This window comes from Seriola aureovittata, chromosome 12 (assembly GCF_021018895.1).
Source record: "Seriola aureovittata isolate HTS-2021-v1 ecotype China chromosome 12, ASM2101889v1, whole genome shotgun sequence".
In the NCBI taxonomy this organism is placed as follows: domain Eukaryota; kingdom Metazoa; phylum Chordata; class Actinopteri; order Carangiformes; family Carangidae; genus Seriola; species Seriola aureovittata.
Window position 1 is genome coordinate 9,082,340 of NC_079375.1, and position 19,616 is coordinate 9,101,955.

The 19,616-nt window shown below is 42.8% G+C and overlaps 1 protein-coding gene across 12 annotated transcripts in view; it reads left to right on the forward strand.

The window, feature by feature from the left end:
- The window catches only part of LOC130178562 (receptor-type tyrosine-protein phosphatase F), a 345,850-nt gene that overhangs the window by 271,747 nt on the left and 54,487 nt on the right, over window positions 1-19,616 (forward strand). For 9 of the 12 annotated variants that reach the window (XM_056390906.1, XM_056390908.1, XM_056390911.1 and 6 more), the window contains 7 exons: window positions 1,693-1,803; window positions 8,997-9,266; window positions 10,146-10,727; window positions 11,105-11,238; window positions 11,851-11,995; window positions 15,816-16,121; window positions 16,957-17,150. In XM_056390906.1, coding sequence (XP_056246881.1) covers window positions 1,693-1,803; window positions 8,997-9,266; window positions 10,146-10,727; window positions 11,105-11,238; window positions 11,851-11,995; window positions 15,816-16,121; window positions 16,957-17,150 — 1,742 coding nt within the window. The remainder of the gene's footprint in view (window positions 1-1,692; window positions 1,804-8,996; window positions 9,267-10,145; window positions 10,728-11,104; window positions 11,239-11,850; window positions 11,996-15,815; window positions 16,122-16,956; window positions 17,151-19,616) is intronic. The other 3 variants (XM_056390916.1, XM_056390917.1, XM_056390918.1) reach the window with 1 other exon arrangement.

Below are 19,616 nucleotides of genomic sequence, written 5' to 3' on the forward strand. Positions count from 1 at the left end.
GAAATCACCTTGTAGAAGATCCACTAGTATTTGAGTTAGAAGTAATTGAAGGAGTTTAGTGTTGCAACTCTGACAACTGTCATACCATTAACCGTCTACATTCCTGTAGTACTCACTCTGTTTTCTCCCATGGGAGAGCGGACAGATTGACAGATTGGTGACACTGACATTAGTATGCAGGTGTGTGTCAGTGCTGAATCAGACAGCGATGAGCTCAGCAAGCAGAGCAAACACCTTGGAGGGATGTGTTGTCATGAGATCTGAGGCGGTATTACCACATGTCACTGCCCCGCCCTGTTTCGCTTCTCTTTTTTGGCCTCGTCTTGATTCGAGTCCCCTCTGGTTGGTGGTGAACATGTTTGTTGCATTCATCTCATACTGCATGATGTGAAAAAAGTGTATCCTGACATCATCTTATGCTGAGTATTTGAATCATTTTCAAACTGCATGGTGGCTGGCTGCCTTTCGTGCTAGAACCATGCCGTTTTGGAGACGTGATAACTGTTATCACTCACTTATGACATGTATATTTACTGCTAAGAGAAATAGTTTTGTTTTTAAACATGTATGTTTTTAAAATCAAGAGATGCAGGTAAGTTTACTGTTGTTGGTCTCTTTTCAATTTGTCAAATTATAACTTGCCTCATCTGTCGGCCATTTGCAATTCAGTAGCAATGATTAGGTGATGGTTATGGACACGGAGTGTCAGAATGACCATACCGAGGAAGGTCTCTTGGGCTTTCGTGCTTTGTTAGAAACAACATGTTAGCCTTCTGTCTGATGACTACAGCTACTTGGGATTGTGAATACTAATCTAAGCCATCTGGCAGAGGAGCATCTCCCTTGAGGGCTTCGGTCAGACATGGTCAAATAGTTGATAATGAAAGAACACAATTATAGGCCTCACTGCTAAATGCGTACTCAACAAAGGTCAGAGAAAAGATAACTCGCACTGGCAGAGATTGGATCAATATCTACGGCCATCAAGAAAATAATGACTGAGAGGAGCAGTTCAGTCAAAAGTTATATTTACATGTACCTTGTACTTAAATATGGTCTCGTTTTCCTTTTATGTCACCACCAAAAAATCTCTGAAGACATTATTATCTGCTCAAAACTCAGTGTAGCATTCTTCCTGAGGTTCTAAATAATGTCCCTAAATAAAACAGTGTAAAACACAGTTTGCGCAGTAGTTGACATTAAGGTGCAGCTTGTTTGATTACTTCCTTAGATATTACATTAATTCTTCTGCTTTTGTTGTGCAGTATAGCTCAGTTGGGTCCTAACATATGGCTGAGCTAGATAGCCGTCCATGACATAAACACTTTGGTTTGTCAATTATTTCCATTAGCAGAAAGCCTAATCAGACCGTGATGGTTGTGACATGTTATTCAGATGATTAATTGACCCCCAGTCATGGTCTTTTTTCTCCTTAACACGACTAGGCAAATATTCTGTTAGCAGTTTCCTTTAACTTGCCAAATCAGCTAAATGCTTGTGTTGCCGTAAGCATTTTCTTGACAAAACTGCATCTGTGTCTAAGACACTTAATTACACATGAGCTGGGTTAGACTAGTTGACTACAGGCTCTCTTGCGAGTCACTGTACAGATATCTGCTGTGGTTTCATGCCAAGTTACATCTCATATTCCACAACTGTCAAGACAGCTAAATTTGCTAATCCTCTACACAGGAGCTCTACAAATTGAGAACAGCGAGGAGTCCGACCAGGGGAAATATGAATGTGTTGCCATGAACAGTGCTGGGACCCGTTACTCTGCTCCTGCCAATCTCTACGTACGAGGTAAAGTCAAACATCTCTCTCACTTCTTGAATTAATCTATCATTTCTGTTGTGGAAAGCTTTTGCAAACCACAAACAACTACGTAACCCTTTACCATTTCTTGTTTGTTTGATTCTAAATGTTGTTCAGTCACCAGTGGTGGGTATGTGGTCCCTGTAAAAACTATGTCTCTTTTTCAAGACTATGTACCCCAAATATTACACCCACTCAAGTGCTTTTTTTTTTTTGTTATTTTGGGTGATTATGGCTCTTCTCAGGAGTGTGCAGGCGTGCGCAGACTGTGTATGATTGACATCGTCCTCATTCTCCTGTTAGTTTTTTTGCACCTGCCATCGGGGGGACAAATTACACCATTATAATTCTTTTTGGTGCATGGAGTAATTCCCAGCACGCCCCTGCCCACCCTCAGCCTGAGCAGAGTTCCAATCAGCCAGGATAAATGAAAACACTTTCAAGGCATTTAATTGTTGTGTAATTTCCACATTTGACGTCCACATTTATACCTCTATTTCTTTTTGTCTCTCCTTCAACCAAATCTCTCACCATTATCCTTGCTATGCCATTCCTCCCTTACCAGTGAACTAACCTCAACCTCCTGTCTGGCTGCAAACTCGACCAGGTGCGGCCTCTGTGAAAACAACTGCATTGAAACGTTTCCTGTGCTGGCATTGAAAGCCATGACAGGCCTCCTTTCGTTTTTATTTTGACTGTACCGAAAGACTCCATTATTCCCCCCCGCACACCCCAGAGCTCCTAAAGACACAGAGGGGCCTGGAGTTTCAGGGTTTGTTTTTGTAGTAGTATCTCTGTGAGCAGACTAATGCAGGGCAAAGGCAGCATTGTGCCCGTCCTGGAAAAAGCTGGTATAGGGGAGAGAGTAGTCTAGGTCAGCCCCTGTGGATAACACCACCATGTCTGATGTACATGAAACAGAATAGCTGCTCCAGTTGTTAGTGTGGGCGGAGGGGGGAGGAGGGAGTGAAAGTGTCAGGGTAAGAAAGAGACATGTTGGCTATCACTTCACACATTTTTGTAAAGGATATGCGGTAGTGCATCATAAAGGCTATTTTACAGATCAGTGATTCCATTGTCTCTTTTTGCATCCATCGAGATCAATTAGAATCAAGAGTACTATTTTTTAAACAAATTTCCCTCCGACTAAGATGTGTTCTATTAGTTTATAGCATCAGTTTTTTCCTTATAGGAAAGTATCCAGGAAAAATGTTTTTGCAGCAGACCCTCCTCCTGGATCAGAGAATCCAGAGGTAAAATCATCTTCAAGGACCATAGCAGCATCAAATTTACAGATTAAACACTGTGGTCTCCAGAAGGTTTAGATCTTAAATCTTGACAGGGGGAGGTAGCCAGCCAAAGAGCAAAGGCGAGGAAGGGATGTAAGTCTCGTCTATTAATCAGGGCATGTCTGTCACAGGTGCAGACGTGGCCTTTTTTTTCTCCTTAGAGGTAATTACAGTTGTTGTGTGGCGTGGCGCCAGCAGGGCCCCCAGGCCCAGCTAGTCTGCAACACCACCCAGGTAGCTGTCAACCCGTTGGCCCCCAACACCAACTTTTCCGCCAGCCTCACCACACCAGTGGAGAGATAGAAATCAAACCAACCGTAACCTTTTAAAAGTGTACTTGTCTGGAATGGAGAACAAAGGCTCAAGCCATGTTTTCACTCTGTCTTTGTTACCGCGGTGAGAATGAGGAGACAAGACCTGGGGCTGTGTTATCACTGGGCTGCTTGATTGGGTTTAAAACATGAGGGACTCAAGACAAGTGGCCTTTGACGTGCCTCTCTTCCCTTCCTGTTGATATATGTTTTCTTTTATTCGAAGACACCAGAGGGGAGATTTAGGGGCTTACAACGTCTGCTCAGACTTGTAAACATAACAAGCAATGGAGGCAAATAGGTCATTGGACAAGTGCTAAATTTTTTAGTGTTGATGTGAAGCAGCAGGCTGTAGAAAAGGGGTTGATTCCAAAGTTCTTGTACAATATTAAAATGATGCCTGTGCTGTGAACAACTTAATACAATATCAGTACAATGTTTTATACCTTGTGATATGGTGTACAAGATATAGCAGTTTAATGCTGAGATTAACTGTGTTTCAATATTCTCTCCCTTCTGAGTCGGCTATAAGAATCTATCATTTGATTAAATGTAGTACCTTTTAAAAATTCCATCCTCCCTGGGTAGAACAATCATTTGTAGCCTTGAAATGTCAATAAAGTTACCACTACTTGAAGGTGACATATGAAAAGATTACCATGAGAAAATGAATTGTGTTATTATTCTCTAACAACACCCTTGTAACACTCGCCCACACACACACACACACACACACACACACACACACACACACACACAATTAATTGTGCTTGTTACAAGTGGGTGTTTTGTGTCTGCAAATGTATTTCTCCTCTGTTTTTTTTTTTTTTTTTCCACTCACCGTCGCTACCTGATCCAATTCTTGTCTGCAGGTACACAAACATGCTGCCAGCAACACCGTCACCACCCTTGTCTTGACATTTTAGAGCCACCAGAGAGTGATGTCCTCATATTTCTGTGTGGGAGGGGAGAGTGATACTGAAGGAGGAGGGAGGGGGGTTTGTTGAAGGTGGGGGGTCCGCTCATGGATTGTTTTCCCCTTCCTGTCTGTGCATCTATTTATGTCCTTCCACTTCTCATCCATTAAGAGTGCGTGCGTGTTTGTAGGTGTGCAGGTGCGTGTGCACCTTGTTTGCTGTGGGTCGCTTTTGGTGACCCTCCTCTGAAGGAGGACTCCATCAACGTGGGCAGAATCACAAGCGTCCTGTGATTGTGCATGAGCGCTCATTTGTCAACTGCTTATCCCACAACGGAGGAGGGATGTCAGCCTCTGTCTGCTGGCACTCCCTCATATATCCATGTGACATGTCAATATGTCACAGAGGATAAAGTGCTGCAGCTGGGCTTTTCTTTTACCAAAATATCTTCATGCTGTTCTATATGTGTGTGTCTGGGTGTCAGGGAGTGAAGCTTACAAAATGATCAATTTAGGTCAGTTTTATGAAGAAAAAAATTAGGTATGGTGCACAGTGTTCCTAACATCAACAGATGGTTTTGAAGGGATGAAAAAGTCATTTTAAATAGAAGAAAAATCTGCACAGGTTACAGGAGGCCTAAAAAGTCCAATACCTGAAACTTAGTTGGTAAATAATAATCAATATAGGTATTCAGATCAGAGATGCTAGATAAATCATCAAATAGCACAATAGCACATTTAAATGCACAGTAATAAATTAGATGTTTTGAATTTAGAATAAGTAATTTATTAGTTAATAAAAATAATAGTAAAATAATAAATATTCAATAATAAAGCTGAAGAATAACAATGAATCACTGTTAAAGTGAGCTTCCCTCCCCGGTACTGTATTTGCATTACTTCACTTATCTGTACCATGTCACTAGCATCCACTGGGTCTATGGAAACATGTTCTGTTTCACTGTCTTTGTCTTCCTCTCCACTTTGTATTTTTTCATCCCATCGCTCACCTCCATCAAATCACTTCATCCGAAAACAGATCAGCGTGAAGGTTGGTCATTTTCACTTTTAATCCCTTCCCTTCAATTTGATGCAGGTTTTAGGTGAGGTCAACCATCCCTCCCAGCCTCTCTGATGAAGACACTGATATCCCTACCTGAAAAGCAAAAATATTAATAATAGCTCTCCCTAATCCTCCGTAAAGTGTAAACGTGTCGTTTTGTCTACTTGTTTGCATGAATCCCTGAATAGCTCTTGCATGCTTTACAATGCCACTCCCCCCAAACTGTGTTTCGATTAGCCTTGCCAAAACACACATGGAGTCCCCTGTACAGCTTTCTGTCACTATTAGATATCTGTTTTGTTATGTTGCTGTGCATTTCTCCCAACCGCACCCATTGTGTCACTGTCATCCACAGCCATCAAAAACTATAGCTCCTTTCACCCTCAGACTTTCCATCTACCTCTGCCGGCCCATCAGAGGTGTGTTAGGGATTACTCTGGTATTCAGGTGGCAACCGGATTTGTCAGGTATTTAGGCAGCAACACCCCTGCTCTCCCACCGAGGGACATGGGTATCAGAACTGACAAAGCCGTTCTTAGGGGATTATGTCTGTTTTACTGCCATGGGCATCCTCCACCCAGAGAGTGAAGGATATGATAGGTGGTTAGTCTAATGAGAAGACCCCCCACACACACACACACACACACACACACACACACACACACACACAAGTGATATTGCAGCAGGAGGTCCTGCAGGAAAAAAAAGTTTGTAATGTGGTGCTGAAAGTTTTTATATGAAATGTAAACACTTGTTACTGTATAACAGCTAGCCATTAACAAATTTATACAAGTAATTGATTTAACAACTTTTGGTCCTTCAGCTACATATCTAGAGTCTCTGCTTTAGACTTAATGAATATTGACATTGACATTGTCACCGAGAGGTAATGTTTGGAAATTATTTCTTCACTTGTACCATCTGCAAAACACTGCCACGCAAAGAGCTGACCTATAGAATATTTAAGAATGAGCTGGCAGTGTGCTGACAGGGAGATGATCAGCCATCATGGTAGCCCGGTGCTGCTGCCAGGAAGCCTGGGAGCCTCCTGACTCTGTGCCAGTTTGCTTAGATATTGATTCACTGAACAGGTTCTGCTATCCTTGGGCACTTTGTCAAGGCAGTTAAATTTATAGGTATCCAGCAAGCAGGCAGGCAGAGTGGAGACAGGGCTTATTTTGTGGTTTTGATAGAGTCCTGGAGCCCGTCTCTCCAAGCGGCTCTCAACAGGAGAGAGGCTTCGGGGAATCGATAACAATTACCTGCCCTCTAGTCATTTTGTTCCACAGCACCTCTCCAAACTTAACCGCACGCCATGAATTATTCACAACATTAAGTGTTCAATATACACAGGCCCCACTGAGTGACTACTCTTAGCACTGTTTAGTCTATGGAATCATGAAAGAATAACAGATAATTTGACCCTAATGGTCTTGCATTAGGCCCACTCCTATCAGGTTTCACTTTTTCATAAGCATGTGTTGTGAAACATAGCTGCACTTGGAGATGTTGCAGTTGTGTGAGAAGACATGTGGTTGCCAACATAAGTGGAATACAACGCTTCTGTCGTGCATTTGTCACACTGAAAATCAGATGTTCGCCCATTTATATGAGAAAATTGGACCAAGTCCCCCCTTTATCTTCTTCCCCCAGTGTACTCTGGCTTATGATCTCATCCCATATCTTTCCTCAGCTCCTGTGCATGCTTTGCTTGAGAATTTCGTCCCTGTCCTGTTCCCAGGCTGGTAACACTAGTCGCTCTCTCCAGTCTGTGCATGTAAAAATCAGCCATATGCCCGTGAACTTCAGAAAGCAGATGTCATGGCTGATAATCTGTTTATCTTTCGAGACTCTTAATGTGTGTGACTTTTTTTCCTGCATGAAACCCTCATCATAATGTGCTAACTTGTAACTCCTTGTTCATTGAGTCATCTTATAAACTTTACATTAAGATTATTATTAATATTACACAGTCATCGTTACTTAAAGTTTTGCTGACCTCTTTACTGTTCCCAGTGTTACATTGATTTTTTTGTTTGCCACACACCCTCAGAGAAGATTAGTCCTTTAAAAAAAAAAAAACTGTAGGGTTTTAATTTATCTCTTAAATTTTGGAAAGCAAACTCAAGGACCTTATTTCAAAACATGCATCATTCCGTCTCTTCTGTGGCTCCGACCTGGAATATTAATATTTTTATGAGATATTGAGCCAAGAAGTTTAAGCCCACATGATTGTATCGATTAAAATCCAGCAGCAGGTCTATATACAGCTCCTCAATTATTTTGGGAAAATTCTGAGTGTGAACCAGGTCCCCCTTATTATAGTGCAGTCCAGAGAACCAGCCTTTTCCTGACTGGAATCTCAAAAGGTGCTTTTGTGTTTTTCCATTTCACCACATAATGAGGGGAATAACAAGCATGGCTGTAATGACGTTCCGGTTCAAATTAGATCGGGGAGGGAGGGGTGAAGGGTGGGGGGAAAGGGAAGGTGGAGGGAGACTCACATTTGAAAATCCATTTTCATGGAGACCGGTGCAAAAGAGCAATTACAGTCAAGGGTTTTTTTTCCAGAGAGACACAGAGGTGTTGTATTGCATTAGGGGAAACAAGCAGCATAAATTCTGCAGGGATAGTTTCATGCTGTAATGTTTTGAATACATACAACTAGCAGTAGTGGAATAGCAATAATGGTTCCTCACTTGGGAGCTTAATGTTTGGCTTGGCTTCACTTTTTCCATAATCAAGGTTAAAGAAGTCAGAACTCCTCCTTCTCAAATTCGTTGTATACTATGGTAATGTTCAGCTTGTCATAAATTTAACAGGTCTGACACTGACGGATGTTCGCATATCGGTGTCAAGTAGGATTTTCTTTACCATGTTAAGCAGATAAGTTTGTTGTGGTTGCCAAAAGTTGCCAGAAAAAGATCTAAAGTGTGTAAATATGGCAAACATTTCTTGTGTATCTTTATTTAGCTAGAAAACAAGTTGTATGTAAATGCTGGCTGCCTGTTTATTCTGGGCCAGCTTTTCAGTATTGCATGGAGCCTCTGCATCGGTGTTTGCCTTGTCCCTGGCGACGTCAACGGGCCCTTCTTGTCTCCATGGGAACCCCTTTTTAATGTCAGCCTATCTGCATATCAGAACTGCACAAAGAGAGGGAGAGAGTGAGAAAGACAGGCTGAGCAGAAGGAGCCAGAGAGAGGGAGCAGGAGGAGAAATCAAACAATGCCATCTCCACAGGGTCCCTCAGTGATGCAACTCTCGCCACCATTTGACACTCTGACAAAAGAGGGCCAGACAGAGTCTCCCGCAAAACTGGGCTATTTTTTGATTATATTCCCTTTTGTAGGCAAGAGGATAAAACACCCCCTCAAAGTTTTCTTATGAGTTTCCAGAGCCATTTTGTGACAGTCCTATTATTCCCATTGTGCTCGCCTGCACATTCGGACAATAGCAATCAGCCCTCCATTCTGTCTGCTTTTCTTACTTAGCTTTTAGCCTTGTGGTGTTGTATGTTGCAAGACCTGTCATGAAATCGCAAAAAAAAAACCCATCACATTCACCTTACATATTCTACCTATTCACTCCTTTCCCCTCCTTAGTGCGAAGAGTCCCACCCAGATTCTCCATTCCACCAACCCATCAAGAGGTGATGCCAGGCGGCAGCATCAACCTGACATGCGTTGCGGTCGGTTCTCCGATGCCCTACGTCAAGTGGACGATGGGCCTGTTGGAGCTGACCAAGGAAGAAGAGATGCCACTGGGACGCAACGTGCTGGAGGTCACCAACATCCGTGAGTCAGCCAACTACACCTGCGTGGCCATCTCTTCTCTGGGCATGATCGAAGCCACAGCTCAGGTTACTGTCAAAGGTGAGAGCTGTTTTTCAGACTTGTTGTTCTACAAACTTATCTGTGAGACTGTAACAATGTGATCTCTTCTTTTTATTTGAGTCACCCGCAGATTCAAATCAAGATAATGAAATGTTATAAAATAGACAAAACCACTTTTCAAATAGCCTCTGAAACTTCTTGTACATAACCATCGCTGCCCTTATGCTGCAGCCTGTGGTTTTGGTTGATATTGAGAGGTACAACTTGTCGCTTTGTCAATGAGCATTGATGTCAGGGCTTGTTTGTGTCCGTCTGCTTGTCTGTTGAGTCCTTTTTTTGTATTTGTGTGAATGTAGCTCTTCACACCTGTGTGTGTGACAATGTGACTGTGTTGTCTACCAATTGCAGTCTCTCTCATCAACTGTTGTATGTATCGATCCCACTTTCCACTCAACTGATCAATACAGAGAATGTCACAGTCATTTAGAGGGACCACAGCAATACAGACCCCTTCTTGAAGGAAGCCATAATGAAGACCCTCTGTTTTGTTTGAATTTGTCGTTCAGTCACAACGGGCACCACTCTTGCAATTTTCTCATATTGTCAGTAATAGCCGGGCCAGTTACAAAACACAAAATTGGGATTTCAGTTTGGCTTTGCTATTCATTTGGGATAATGGCTGGTGACAGTACTATAAGGATTAGCTTATGAAACAATCATTTCAGTGCTATGAGTTACAGAATGGAGAATTATGGAGTCATGTTTTTTCTCCACAAGAGCAGAGTTAGCTGTAATATGTCTCCATTTTGAGAATTACAGTGTCAAATGTGTCAGACGTCCAGTTTTTCTCAAATTACCCATAAGTCCTAAAAGTGCATTCCTGATATCAAAAGTAATACCCTGCTTCTCACTCCTCAGCCTTGCCAAAGCCCCCGACCTCCCTCATTGTGACAGAGACCACAGCCACCAGTGTGACTCTCACCTGGGACTCTGGGAATCCAGAACCCGTGTCCTACTATATGATTCAATATAAAGCCAAGTCCTCAGACAACGGCTTCCAGGAAGTGGAAGGTGTGGCAACCACCCGTTACAGCATCGGCGGACTTAGCCCCTACTCTGAGTATGAGTTTCGTGTCATGGCTGTCAACAATATCGGCCGTGGGCCGCCCAGTGAGGCTGTGGAGACGCGCACTGGTGAACAGGCCCCCTCCTCACCACCTCTGCACGTCCAGGCGCGCATGCTGAGTGCCAGCACAATGTTGGTCCAGTGGGAACCGCCCGAGGAACCCAACGGGCAAATCAGGGGCTACCGGGTCTACTACAGCTCGGACCTGACGGCTCCACTCAGCGCCTGGCAGAAACACAACACAGATGACAGCAGTCTGACTACCATCTCAGGCCTGACTCCTGACATCACGTACAGCCTCAGGGTGCTGGGCTTCACCTCTGTAGGTGACGGGCCGCCTTCTGACATCCTGCAAGTGAAAACCCAGCAGGGAGGTGAGCAGCCAGCCACTGTGTGTGTGGTTCTGTATGTTAATCAATGTATGTTATGTATAGATGTATACAATGTCCATTTTTCCTGTATCCAAATATGCTTACGGATCATTTTAAACAAAGTAGAATCTTAGATTAGGCATGTATAATTAACTAAAGATCCCATATTCCTTCTGGTGTATTTATTATTTGTAGAGCATGTATGTTAAGATGGCTTTTTGTGTATGAATTTGTTTTTGCCATGCATAAGCCTTCCTCTACAGTCCGTGTTGGGGGTTGTTATTACTGCTGACACTGGAAAACATATGTCTTTAGTAATGTAATCTTTTTGTATTTTTTTAAAATCTGCAACCTCTGTCCTCTTGCACCTCTGTATCCAGTCCCTGCCCAGCCGTCTAGCTTTGAGGCAGAAGCCGAGCTGGACACCCGCATCATGCTAACATGGCTGTGGCCCGTGCAGGGCCCCATCACAAAGTATGAGCTGCAGTACTGGGAGGATGGCTCAGACAACAAGGTTAGAATAACAACACAAAGCTATAACTATTTCATGACTTGGTTTTCTCAACCACAACCCTTCTATCTATCTATCTATCTATCTATCTATCTATCTATCTATCTATCTATCTATCTATCTATCTATCTATCTATCTATCTATCTATCTATCTATCTATCTGGTCTCATATTCCACTGTGAGATTGCAGACGAATGAATCTTGCTCTTTATGATGCAATTTCTTTGAATGGGAAGCCTCGGCTGAAGCAATGTTATTGTAGTACTGCAGTCAGCTCCCCAGCTGATAAGAAAGATTTACTGTAGAAACAGACAGCACACAGTTGTTCAGTTCTGTCTCTGTGTTGGTGCCCTTCATTCAGCTCTGCTGGACCAATGCACCAACTGTAAACCAGAGGACAAATTGTTTTTGGAACAAGATGCTCTCAAATTTGGCTGTATTCTCTACCCTGTATGAATGCAGGAAGGATAGACAGCAGTTTAGGCTTCAGGATTTCATTTCAAGATTAATTCCACCATGATTAAGCAACACTGGATCCAGATACAGCAAGACAACAAATACTGTATATGATTGTAATTCAGAGGAATGTTTTTGACTGATTCTGCCCCCTCCAGATACACAAGAGCTTCAACCCAGCAGGCTCCTATGCTGTGGACGGTTTAAAGCCTGACACCTTGTACCGTTTCTCACTGGCAGCCCGTTCTGAGATGGGTTTAGGCGTTTATACACAGCCCATCGAGGCCCGTACCGCCCAGTCCAGTAAGTCCACCTTTTTTTTTTATCTTGCGCTGTCTGTCTTATCTCCTCGTTGTCCACTAACCAATTATTTCGTGGGGTGAGTGTCACCCACAGCTGACGCACGTTTAGGTCATTACTTTCAGAGCAGGAAAAAAGTTGACTTTCATAAAGCTTAATACAGAGAGCGTGGGCAACTTGAATGTCAAGTCAATTTCAACTCAACATAAAATGCTGACAGTGCAGCCATCCCTGCCAGCCTCACGCTTCCACCACCTCCCCTCTGTCACCAACACTAACCCTCCTGTCCATCTATCTGAGGGCAGGCCCTGTGTTCAGTGTCAAAGGTACGTTTAATGTGTCTTGTTCCCACATTTGTGAGCTGTGCTGTGTTATTTTGCCTCATATATTTATAGGCTGTTACAGTGCCAGCGCTCAAAATGTCACTCTGCCAGTTGGCTGCTGACTTTTTTGCTGCGGTTGCACCATACTAGTACCACCTCACCCAGGGGGCGTATGTGCAGTATATTTTTGCCTTGCACGCATTCTGTACAGAACAGCATTTTGTTTATATATAAAATAATAGGTTCAAAATAAAAGGAATATTTGTTACTTTTGGAACATAAACTGTAAACTCTGTGATACCTGTTGAGCTGTTGTGGGTGTATAGAGTTACCTCACAGTGCACATATTGGTGTTGGTAAAAGTGTTACTGTAAAAACACTATAAGACAACTATTAAAGTGTGTCAAAGAAATTCCAAAATAACATCAGATGGCAAGCAATGCTCTTCAGTCCAGTCAGTAACATGATCGCTGTGGCTGCACGATTAGAATAGAAAGGACTGGATGGAGGGTATGGATAACTCTTTTTGAAAATTTTCCGCACAGGGACAGACAAAATCATTGAAGAGCTAACACCTCTGACAACCCCACAGTTATATAACTGTCAATCAAGATCACGAGTGGGGATGAGTCTGTGTCCTTGCGCCTCCCGTCAGCAGTAGACACAAGGACACAGAATTTAGAGAGCGGAATTTGGATTTCATGCAATAGTAGGGTGGTGTGCATGAAAAAAAGCAGGGGCCTCAGGAAGGTTGAGAGGCAAACAGACGGTGGGGAAGAGTGACATTTTCAAGTGCTGCATTTCAATGGCTAGTATCATATTTTTAAGATTCAGAGCAATGAACATAACTGTGCTGTATTCCTATTGGTTTTCTTTGTTTTCTTTTATGGTTAAACACTACAACTGTACCACTCAGATGAGGACTTGGCAGTAACAGTAACAAAAGCGGAAAAGTATCATGCTATTTTACCGAAAACTGAGAGTGAAATTATAGAGGTAGAGGTAACAATTCATAATCAGATTTTAAACAAAAAGTTATCTCCAATAGAAATCTATCACTCCAAAATGATTGGCAGGTCTTTTACAGCAATACACAAGAAAACGTCTGACAACTACTATACTATACTGCTAGTGTTTTGTGTACACCATTACACCAGACAGCAGTAAAACAGGTTCATAATTGAATTATCATGGTTGAGAAGCACAATAAATGCCAATATTCCATCCATACTTCTTAAATTACATGTGAACATATTTTCAATATACAGTATATAGTTAAAGCATTGTGTGTTGACCTATTACATTAGAAAGAAATAGAGGCAGATGGAGGTATTTCATCTTCCTCATTGATAATTTTATCTCTATTTTAAGCCCCCTATTTGTCTCGTTCATTTTTGCCTCCGAGGTGTATGAATTTCCTGTGGTGTTGTCCTCTCCACATCCAATTTGACTTTGATCTGGCATATTTTTCATCAGGACCTCAATTTCACAATCTATTCTGCAAATTATCAGCATTGTTTTGATTCAGTCTGTCACCTTTTTTTATTACATGTGGTGTTGTCAGGTCTTTGTAGTTTTCTGTCCAGTCTCTTGTGCATCAGCGACCACCTGATGAGACTCACTTCTCTTTTGTTAAGCCCTAATGTTTTTGAAAAAGGTGGAGTTTCTTGTTCTGGCATTAGTTTATTGGATTCACATTTGAGCTCACTGTTCATTGCTCTGCTTATTAAAAAAGAAATTTCATGGGCATGCTTTGCGAGAACACCTTGCCTTGATTTTGTTTTCCCCTTGGTTTCTCATTTTATTCTCTTTTGAAGAGCCCTTTTTTTGTTTAAGAGTTGAATAAGTTTGTGATTAAGTTAGATGCATGAAATTTATGAATGCTGTTGAGTTTGTTTTCAGTGTATTTCTTGTTCTCCATTTTAAAATTGTTTATTGGTTTTCTGTTTTTACCTCTGGACTTGAGAGTTGACATACATTTTATGCTGCAGCCGTTGTAAATAATCTAATCCTATTCATTGTAGTAATCTTATTAATCCCTACTGGAGGTGTAGCTAGAGATTACTATGTAGACAAGTTATCTGTGTTTCTACATGTACTGGGACATGCCTCTAGAGTTGGTGATTATAAAACGTAGCAGGGTGAAGTGGACAGACTATAACTGACTGTGGCGTGTCGATATTATGCCTAGACTTTAAATAAAAATTCACGTTGATGCTGTGTTGGGCCAGTAGTTTTAAGACCAAAACCGTAAGGCTGCAACATTGCTGGTCCAGTTCTTGCCGTTCAGTTTAGTTAATGACAACATGTTAGAAATTTGTCCCATCTGATAATGATAATAATATGGTTTTCCGTAGCAGTGGCTACAATCCAAATGTTGATGGCTGGAAATCTCAATACTGTTATTGATTTTGAAACAGTAGCTTTATGTATAGCCTTGGTGATAGTCCAGTGCATCTCAGCTGCAGCTCTGACCAGGGTCTGACAAATACTGTTATGAAGCCCAGAGCAGTTAACACTGTCAAGCACTTGTTCACACACTGGCACATCTATAGCCAGTTTATTGCTCCTTCTGCATACTGCGAGAGGCAGCCGAGAAGGCAATTAGGGACAAATTACGCCTTTATAAAAAACATTGCCTTGTAAAATTTTGGCACATTTTATATTTCGTTCACCTCACCCTGTCGTTTCATGGCCTCTCGCATAAATGCAGTGCCAAACACAGCTTCAACAGTAGCCTGGTAATGTTTTTTTGCAGCCATTCGCTCAGTCCAGAGGCAGCATCCTGTTTAGCATGGAACCTTTTTGTACTCAGCATAAAAATGAAATGTCATATTCAAACTTGCAATCTAATATTATTAAATTTATAACCTGCAGTATGTGTGCAAATGATTTGTGAGTCTTACCAGCTCACAAAGCAACTCACAATGAGACTTAGTAAAGGTAGAGGATATATATATATATCTAAAACATGAAATAGATTAGCTGGATCTTGATGGCATGTACTTCAGATAGAATCAGTATCTTTAAAAAAATATATAGTTACATAAGGCTTTTTGCACTACACCCATGTACATGTATGTTAAACCCAGCTTTGCTTATTTAAAGGGATAATACATAAACATAGAAAATCAGAGTGAAGCCACTTTCCACAGCTTTTATTTTCCAAGCTTCATTGTAACGTCTGTCCCTATTCTGGCTTTTATTAAAAAATACCTATGCAGTGCAATAGAAAAGTACATCATACAAAAATCAGCTCAATAGGGAAATCAGTCTTCATGTGTAGCCTAATCCTGCATACATACTATAGGTGGTAAACTCTAAAACATTACATTGACATTTTGAATATTACATTTAGATTTTTATGTTGCCTACTGTACAAAAAGCTTCCACGGTTTTGCTTTATTTTTCTTTGTGTTTTAGTTTGTTTTCTGTTTGCTTGATCCGTGCCCCTCCTTCGTGTGGTTTTGCTCCCACCCCCACCCCCGTCCCCCTTGCAGCCCCGTCTGCTCCCCCTCAAGAGGTACATCTGGTCAGCCTGAGCTCCACCAGCCTCAAGGTGAGTTGGGTGGCACCGCCTGCCGCTAGCCGCCATGGCGCCATTGTGCGCTACACAGTCAGCTACCAGGCCCTGGCCGGAGAGGACACAGAGCAGCATGAGGTGACGGGCATCGGCGCAGACGCCACCAGCTACGTGCTGGAGGGCCTGGAGAAGTGGACTGAGTATCAGGTGTGGGTGAGGGCACACACTGACGTGGGCCCGGGCCCTGAGAGTGCCCCAGTGAGGATGAAAACCAGAGAGGATGGTAGGTTGACACCTCCCCTGAAGAAGAGTGCTCTCAGACTCTTTATATCTCTGTTGCTTGGGGCTGCTTGTCACTATTTTTCTTCACTCTCCACAGATTCTACTGCACATCTCTCTTTTTCCTGTTGATCAATTATGAGTTAATGAGGGAGTAGTGGTGGGAGAGGGGTCACCTTCTCTTTTTTTCCTCTTTCAAGCCTTGTTCTCTACAGCTTTAACACTCTGCATCTCTGCCGGGTTAAGTCCTCTCACCCCTGGGCCCCAGCTCTGCACCACTTTGCTCTGCTTTCACTGTTTAAATGTCTTCTTGTTTTCTTTCTTCTGTTCTGCAGAAAAGAAGTGGAGCAGAACTTTCCCTCTCCGTTCTATCGTTCTCCCCTCTTTTTCTCACTCGTTCCTCGTTTAGTTTGCAGTGTGATAGAGAGCGGCTGCTCCTCAGAGAGAGTCGTCTATAATTAATGTGTTTGAAGTTTGCTGCAACACAGCTAATTTCATACCGGAATTAAGGGCATTACAGACATGGCTAGACCACATGCTGTCCCGCATAGGGCGTTTTGGGGACACAGTCGTCACAGAAGGTCTGAATTGAATAGAGATGACTTTGATTCATGACCAATTCTAGTATAACTTGCTTCTACAGAGCACCCAAGTCAATAAAAAACTCAGGAGTCATTATTTTGATAGTTTTTGGTTCCTCATCACAAAACACAGTGAACTGAGGCAAAACACTAGCTCAGCATAATTTTACTCTTTCCGCCCTCCCTCTCTCAATGTCTGTCTCACTCTTGCATTCTGCCTTCCCTCCCTCTCTCCCCCTTTTTTTTTCTGATTTTCAGTGCCAGGAGCACCCCCAAGGAAGCTGGAGGTTGAGGCCATAAACTCCACAGCCATCCGGGTCACCTGGAAGCCCCCCCTGCCGGGGAAGCAGCACGGCCAAATCCGAGGATACCAAGTCATCTTCTCTCGGCTTGACAATGGCGAACCTCGAGGCCAGCCTAACATCATGGACGTTGCTTTGCCAGAGGCCCAGGTACTGGATGATGTCTTTTTCCGTCCAGTCTTTTCTCTGTCTCACTTTCACTGTCTATAGCTGTTTTATGATCATTTCCCATTATTTTCATTCTCCACCGCTCCCCTATTCTCTTCCATTCTCTGAGTTCACACTTCATTTCCCTCATACTGGGTGACACACATGGAATTTTCTTTCTGTCGACTGCAGAGCCCCCACCCCCTCTTTTTTTTCATCTTTCTCCACATGTGACATTCAACTCTAAATTGGTACCCTGCTCCCACAGCTTTGGATTAGCTGTCATAACAAGATCCATTCTAATTCTACAGTAATAACTATTAAATATTTTATATGTGTTACATCAGGATGGGGCTTAACGGAATCAATGCACCTCTCTTTGCGGTTTTAGCAGTAATACATATGCACTGCCTTGTTACCATGTTTATAAATCAGAGTTATTTTCTTGACGCCGCCCTTTACACATTAATGCAGGCTGCTCGGAATCGCCCAAAGCTTTGCGACACAGTGAGATGGATGAGAGATTGTAATCCTTAAGAGGGATTCAGAGATTCATGAATATCTTAAAACCAAAAACCCCACTCTCACTTTTTCCCGCTCTTTGGGAGAGGAGAGACCAGCTTAAGAGCCTCCTTCTGATTGTTTGCCAGGAGTAACATTTGCACGAACACGCGTTCACTCGCACCCTTGATGGCCTCCAACAAAAACATTGAATTTGAACAAGTAAGCGCTCCCTGGCCGCAGGAACACCACAAAAAAAATCTGAGCAGCCTTGCATGTGTCTCTGAGCAGTGTTTTCTGATAAATGCTGAGCAGCGGCATTTAGGGAGACCAGCTGGTTGCTGGTTTAGTTCTCAGGCATTGCACACTTCTGTGTCCTTGAGTGGAGCTATTAACCCTCATTTGCTCTGGCAAACACTCTGCCGTCTTAAGTCTTATCATTACAGAAGAGGAATCACTGTCAAAGTCACCTTGATATGATGTGTCAAATGTGGTACATCCCAAGTGATGCTAAGTAGCAGCTTGTGGATCCCAGTTGTGTCACAGGGCATTCAGTGATAAATACATAATGAATAATTTCTTCGGTTGTCAAGCCACCCAAGTGGCCCATCTCACATGGGACTTGATGGCAATTTTTAAACATAAAATTAATATTAAGTTAATTCTGGCCTGACAGCCCTGAATAAGTGTATAACAGAGGCTTTGACTGCTACTTGGCTGTGTCTCTACACCTGGCCAAAGAGTCTTTCCTCCACTCTGAAACACAGTCCAACACCTTTGTTTTACAGCAGTAGTTTCTGGCAGCTGTTGCTGTTGTTGTTATCTGACTGTGTACAAGAGTGCTTGACAGCCAGGGCATCGTTTGGTCTGGACGAGGAGAAAAACATGGTGGCTGCTTGTCTTCCTGTTTTCTTCATGTTGACATGTTCAGCTTGACTTTGTTTTGTGTTATGAAAACTGAACTGAACATGACCCTACTTGTTGTGCAAACAATACTCCCCGCCATGTCTCATTTGTGCCAGGTTCACACAATAAACACAAAGACACACTGCAATTTGGCACTCAGGATAGCTCTCATGTTCCAGTTTTGTGTCCAGGGCACCTCTCAAACTCGCCGTCCCCTCCCTGGCAAAAAACCTGAATTTCTCCTCCCTCCTCCTATGTTTTTCATTTTCTCCTTCCCTCCAACTCCCTTCCCTTTCTCTCATGCCCTCCCTTTGCATACTTCCTGCCCGGGAAGCCACTTGAGCAATTACCAGAGGCTTGCGTGCAGGTTTTTCACCCTTGATGGAATCACCTCAACAAATTGTTTTCTATGAGACACTGGGAGGCTAACCTGCACGGACCTGCCCAGATGCTGTTAAAGACCACACAGTCAGCCGACGCTCCCTTGTTAACATTTGCCGAACCGGTTTTTAGAACAATCCCTACTTTCTTGCATGTTTTTCCATTCACGTACCCTAACAGCAAGTGGAAAAAACAACACAGATAACATGAGCAAACATGCTCAATGTTTAGATCAACCTTGTAGTAGGCGTTCCAGCTGGCTGAGAAGAGTTTGTGACTCATCCTAGACTCATGCAAATCCCTCAAAGGCACACCTGTAATTGAAGATGAAAAAAAAACAATTTTCTTCTATCTTGGCACATCCCTTAGTGTTTCTCTCAAGAATTTGCCTAATGTGTTGTGAAATCAGTTCCATATCCACCCTTTCACCTGAATTGGATGCAGAGTAAGCATGCCAAGAGGAAAAGAAAAAAATCCAGGTTTTTACAGCACTCGCGTCATACCACGACCTCACGTTAGACTTCACTCATAAATCTAAGATGATTGCAGATCCTGTCAAATTCGCGATCACCTCTCCCCCTCTCTTTGTCTCTCGGTTTCTGGCTACTTCTCTCCTATTCACCCTCTCTCAGGGTTAGCTGAAACGCCGGGGGGAGAGCTAGGAGAGCTTGCCTGTGCGTG